The sequence below is a fragment of the Ictidomys tridecemlineatus genome, chromosome 12 (assembly GCF_052094955.1).
Source record: "Ictidomys tridecemlineatus isolate mIctTri1 chromosome 12, mIctTri1.hap1, whole genome shotgun sequence".
NCBI lineage: Eukaryota > Metazoa > Chordata > Mammalia > Rodentia > Sciuridae > Ictidomys > Ictidomys tridecemlineatus.
The window spans coordinates 43,971,921-43,977,920 of record NC_135488.1 but is presented as its reverse complement, the minus strand read 5'-3'; the positions used below and the strand labels follow the sequence as shown (position 1 = coordinate 43,977,920).

The 6,000-nt window shown below is 47.9% G+C and overlaps 1 protein-coding gene across 3 annotated transcripts in view; it reads left to right on the top strand.

Moving 5' to 3' along the window:
- The first annotated feature begins 210 nt into the window (after positions 1-210).
- Positions 211-6,000, top strand: part of Slc9a2 (solute carrier family 9 member A2) — an 85,180-nt gene continuing 79,390 nt past the window's right edge. Inside the window, exon 1 of one of the 3 annotated variants that reach the window (XM_078028736.1) lies at positions 211-1,173. In XM_078028736.1, the coding sequence (XP_077884862.1) occupies positions 885-1,173 (289 nt within the window). In that variant the 5' untranslated portion in view covers positions 211-884. The remainder of the gene's footprint in view (positions 1,174-6,000) is intronic. The other 2 variants (XM_040270828.2, XM_005338492.5) reach the window with 2 other exon arrangements.

The following is a 6,000-nucleotide window of genomic DNA, read 5'->3' as shown; positions in this document are numbered from 1 at the left end:
AGGGAGTTTCAGTGCACAGAGAGAATGCCTTGTATTCGATTTGCAAACTCTCCAAAGGGGAATAAAGTGAGGCTTTTCTAAACTTTCTATACAGCGAAAGTGAGCTCCTTGTTGCTCTCGGTCTCCGCAGCACCCGGGCCGGGGTGACAGCACCCCGTCTTCCTCCAGAGCTGGGTTTCTCCTCCCTACCCTCAGCCTGCGGACTCTTCTCCGGTGCCCAGCGCACCCGGGTGTCTCCTTGCAGGACTGGGAACAAGAGTGCGTCGCGTGGGTAGCGTCGGAACCTTCACTGGCTGGACGCCAGAGGCGGCCTCCGGGGCGGGGACAGCTCCGGCCACCCTGCGCGCAGCGGGGCGATTCCACCCACAGCTCACCGGCCCCGGGGGTGGCAGGTCTTGGCATACGGGACCGACAAGAAAGGAGCACAGTCGTCGCCCCCGCGGCCACCAGGGCCTCGTGTCGCCCGCAGGCTCCAGCAGGTGCGCAGTGCACCGGCTGTGTCCTGGAGTCCTCCCGCCCCGCGGCCTGGGCGCAGCGCCCGCCCCGCCCTCGTCCCCGCCCGCGGGTCGCCCGGGGCAGGGCCTGCAGCTGGGGCCCGTGAGCCGCGGACCGGGCATGGGCGGGCGGCTGTCGGCGGAGGGCGGCTGAGTGCGGCCAAGGGTCCGCGCGGTGACCTCCTGTCGCCGTGCGCTCCCCTTCAGTGAGCCTGTTCGCCACGGGGACCAAGCCCGCTGGCTGCAGAGACCCGGCTCCGCGGCGGCGGTGGAAAGCTCTCGCTGTCCCGCTCTACGCGGGACTGAGCTGTCGGCGCTGTCCTGGCGCGATGCGCTGAGCGCGCAGAGGGCTGAGCGCCCGGCTCCCCCGCTGCACCCAGAGCCGACCCCATGGAACCAGCAGGCACCAGGCGGAGCCTGCTGGCGCCGCCGCCTGGGCTTCTGCTGCTGCTGCTCCTGCAGGTGGCGGGACCCGCGGGCACCCTGGCAGAGACCCTCCTAGACTCTCCGAAGGCCAGGGGCACCAGTTCCAGCCCGCCTAGCCCGGCGAGCGTGGTGGCTCCGGGAACCACGCCATTTGAGGAAAGTCGTCTGCCGGTGTTCACTCTGGATTACCCCCACGTGCAGATCCCCTTCGAGATCACCCTGTGGATCCTGCTGGCCTCCCTGGCCAAGATCGGTAAGCGAGCTGGACCTGCAGGGTGGGGGCGGGGACGATTGCGACGCAGACGCCTGGTGGGTGACCTAATAGGTGAGTTGACCTCCTAGTCCTGGCCATCTGCTCCTGAACAGAGGCGACTCATAGAGCAACTTCTGCCCACTGAAAAAGTCTTTGAGAAGAATAGTTTCATGCTTTGGTTCCTAAGTGGCCATTGGCCTTGAAATGGCCCATACAAATTTAGCGATTTGGTGTTTGATCCTGTTTTGAACGTCAAGTTTGACAGCTCTTTGCCAAAGTGAGACCTGTTTGCTGAGGGAGGAAGTGGGTAGGCTGAAGCATATCAGTCGTACCTACAGGAGACAGGTGCAAGTGAGCACCAAGGCTAAAATCATTAAAGCCGTGGATGCTGGAGGAGAGAGGGCATTGGCTGGCAGTGACACAGACCCTGCTGTGGCCCTGACTAATGAAGAACATGGAAGGGGACCTGCAGCATGGACATGAGTGCCCTGTCTCCTTCCTTTTTTTTTTTTTTTTTTGAGCTGAGACTGTCACTCTCTAGGAAACATTTCCTTTAGAATGACTGAGGCCAATGAGGTGAGAGGCACATATTTAAAGATAACTAACTTTGCACATCATCTTTAACTCCTATTCGGAAAAGAGAACACCTAGGATGTGTTTTCTCATCTTTACCCTTCCTACCAGTAATCTTTTACATTATATTCGTGGTGCTGTCTTTCATTTTCCCTCTACATTTTAAAGACTCTTGTAAAGCTCTTAATGTATGTTAACTACTATTGTAATGATTTGAAAAAGGTATAAGGTCAAAAGATTTTGTACATTATCTGTACTCCTTGTGGGGTGAGGCAGTTTTCCATAAAGGATGAAAGAACACATTACCTGTCACCCCCAGGAAATGTATTAATTAGTGGAGAGAGGCATATACGACAGTGGTTATATCACACAGGAAAGTGCTAATAGGGTGAGAAATTCATAAAATATAACATGGCAATATAGAATGTCTGGGGTCACTTTCTTGGGAGAGGAAGCATGCAAACTGGGGTTTCAAAGATGACCAGGGACTGGTCAATTGGAGATGAGGGGGAACAACATTCCAGACCAGAATGAACAAAGGCATAAATTGAAGAGGACCTCAAGGCAGGCGGAAGGGATGATTTGTAAGAGGCTGGAAGTTGTGGGAGGTAAAGATAAAGCACATCTTCCATGTCAGATTAAATTAATTAGATTCATGGTGACCAAAGAAGCCACATAATAGTTAATGACTTTGCAGTCTCTAATTGCTTGGCTTTGGCATAATTCTGCTTGTTGAGTGTTTTCATTCCTCCTGAGCAACAATGTAAAGGAAATGGACTTCCCCATCTATCCATCAGGTGCATAAACTCATGGCCTCTAATAGTAAAATCAGATGCCATCTCTTCATATGAGTCTTACAACATCCCTGCCCTGTAGGGAATCCTGATACTGACACTCTCACTTTATACAGGTACAAACTGAGGCTCAGAGAGTTTATACCCAGGGGCATGCCAAGTCAGGAGATGGGTGCAGAGTTCTCTTCACCTTCAGGCTGAGTCTAGCAGCTCCATCCCTGGCAGGTTCTTTGTGGTCCCTGTCCATTACTGCTTTTTCTGTTGCCTTTTCTACTCCAACCTCCTTCCTCTGTTCTTCACTCCTGATTATTTTAATCGGATTAATTACACTAATAACAGCAGCTAGTAGGTACTTAAGTTCATTATCTCTAATTTTCACGGCCTCTATGCTGGGTTGGTATGATGAGCCTGTTTTGTGTAGTAGGAATCTGAGACGTGGGGAGGTTTATTTGAGGTTTGTGTGGTGGGGGGTTGGGAGGAAGCCAGAATTTCAGCCAGGTCAGTCTGATGCCTCATCTTTGTGTGTGCCCTGGAGACTTGTTGTGTTGTGCGGATTGAGAATGGATATGCAGAGCATTGTCAGAACAGTGCTGGGGCATGTAGTAGCCCTGCATCAGTGCCCTCACCCTTAGTGGCGAGTGTGATGGTAGACCCGTGAGAGCAGCAGTATTAATTGTGCTGTTTCTGGCACTTTAGTTCCTTTTCCACTGTCCTGGGCTGCCTCCGGTATTTCTCTCCAGCTGACTTAGTTTCAGCCTTTTTCGAGTGTCCTTATTCTGGGAGTGATGCACTTGATGTCTTTCCGTGGTGTTCTGTTCATCTTATTTGACCTCATCACTTTCATTGTGTGGTATTCTGTTAAAAGTCATCCCTGCTTGCTTATGTTAAAAGTCCGCAAGTGCATCTATCTGCCCATGGGCAGTTTCTTAGCCTGCATGTGTTTCTCTTTCCTGGCCCAATTCTTTTCTACCTGGCCCAGTTCCTCCATCCTGTATTGCATTTCACTGTGGAAATCATTACATATCCCACTTGCATCCTCCAGATCCACCTGCCAATCACCCAGTTCTGCACTATTTTATCTTTGCACCTGGAGCAATGAAGAGATACAACAAGCATATTCACATCTTCTGTCCAGAGAGGAGTCTGAGCTGCCAAGTGCAGTATGTGATGGGTGAGGTGAAGGGTATGGTTCTTGGGATGAGCAAATAGAGTTTTGGAATACAAAAAACTGGTACTGAATCTTGTGCTGTTTTTGCTTTCCTCAGCTCAGCCCTCTCCTGCTTCTTCAACTGTGTACCTAGAGGAATGAATGCTCCCAAAGTTCCAACCCTTGCTCCTGCCCCTGAGCCCTGAACTTTGACTTTGGGCAATGCTGTCCCAGTCCTTTTACGAACCATTGAATAGTCACCAAGTCATTGAAATTCTGTTCTCACTGACGTGTTGGAAAAGCTATTATTGGGGGGTGGGTAACTTATGTATCCTAAATTGTTCCTATTTGGGAAGGAGGGTGAATTGGGCTAGGTAGGGGATGTGACCCTACAAAGGTAACACTCTTGCAGAGTGCTATGATTTTATTTGGGACACTTCATGCCATTTACCCAGAGTACCTGAGCTTACCTGTCCCAGAGAATGTGGAGAGACATTACTAGTGATTATTCTATAAAAGAATAACAGAGTCCCGAAAGTGGAAACTCCTCTTAGCATTAGTAGCAGGTTTAAATAACCCCCAGTGGTGAATTTACAGTGGTTTTCTAAATTGCAGCACATTATAATGTTAGAAATATTATAGTTAGGACTGAGAAAACTCTAATTTGGAGGAGCATTGGATGATTCCGTTTAGCTGCTCATTGTTTTACCTAACTATCAGAGAAGAATCAGCCTCCTAATTATTTGGATAAAAAAATAGTAGTTTTATAATTATAAAATCTCCTAAAAGTCTGATGGTGATGATGATGATGATGGTATGCATGTGTATGTGAAGAAGTCTATAAAACCAAAAGAACACAGTACATTTAGTACACTTTGGAGAAGCCTTAAACGTTTTGGCAAGAAACATTTCCTAGTTTGTTTTTTTTCCCTCTTAGGTCCTCACACACGTGAACTTTTATTATTCTTTCACTTTGAATATTTATGTTTTGAGCAACCCTTGATTTTTTTTTTTTTTTTGTAGTTATAAATACACTTTGCCTGGTCAACCCTGGATGCAGGGATGGAGTTCTAGAGCTTGGAAGATTAGGTTGCCAAGGAATGAATAAAAGGAAAATTTCCTGGTGTGGTTCAGGATCATCAGCTCTGATTTCTTGGCCCATGAATTGGGTCAGTGGGGTTTGTGCTCACCTGAGCGAACGGAAACTCCGGGTCCCCTACTCTTTAAAGGAACAAAGCTCCCGAGGGTCTCCCCGGGGCTGGTCTGTCTGCCTCTCCTCCCAGGTGGAATGGTCATTTGTCCTTTTCGTTTCCTTTGCCCCTATTCTTGAGGTAAGGCTGCAGAATCTTCCACTTCCTCCCATTCTGTTGTCTTAGAGTCGAATAACTTGAATTCTTATCATTTTAAGGCAATGGCAGAAAGCAATTTGACCCAAAGAAGATGTGTCCTCTGGGCTCCAGGCTGTCCTGAATCTGAAATATAAAACTTGAGAGCTACGTGTCTGCCTCAATTACAGAGATTTTTATCTCTGTGATTACCCATCCTTGCAATGGGTCTGTTTCTTTGTGCTGTTGGTTTACCTGAAGTGTGTGGCTGGCCACGGTATGAATCTCCTGACCTTCACCTATTATTTCAATGACATCTGGTGTTGAACACACTTTTAATGTCAGGTATTCCTTGTGGCATGTGCTGGGTCTCAGTCAAACTGAGAGTTTTGACTCCCTTCTTTCTGGAAACTTCCATCTACTCTCATGGGAATGGGACATACATTTTGTGTACCCTGTGTGAAGACTACAGAAGCTCTCTCATGTTTTTTTTCTGAAGACCAACCCAGGTGTGTTCTAGAATTTTGTCACTATGCTCTACTACCCAGGTGTTTTTGAGCCTTTTAAAATAATAACAGATAACTATTTGCCAGTTGAAAATGGTGCTCTGTATCAACTTGAACAAGGAGAGTCATATTTATCATTGTTGGGATCTTTGATTTCTTTTTTTTTATGGCAACTCTAATTTTTTTATTTCTATTTTTCCTTATTACACATTCAGAGCACAAGTTTTCATATCTCTGGTTGTATACAAGTATATTCACACCGATTCATGTCTTCATACCTGTACTTTGGATAATAATGATCCTCACATTCCACCATCATGTCTAACCCCCTGCCTCCTCCCTTCCCCTCCCACCCCTCTGCCCTATCTAGAGTTCGTCTATTCCTCCCATGCTCCCTCTCTCTATCCCACTATGAATCAGCCTCCTTATATCAGAGAAAACATTCAGCATTTGGGTTTTTGAGACTGGGATTTCTTACAGAA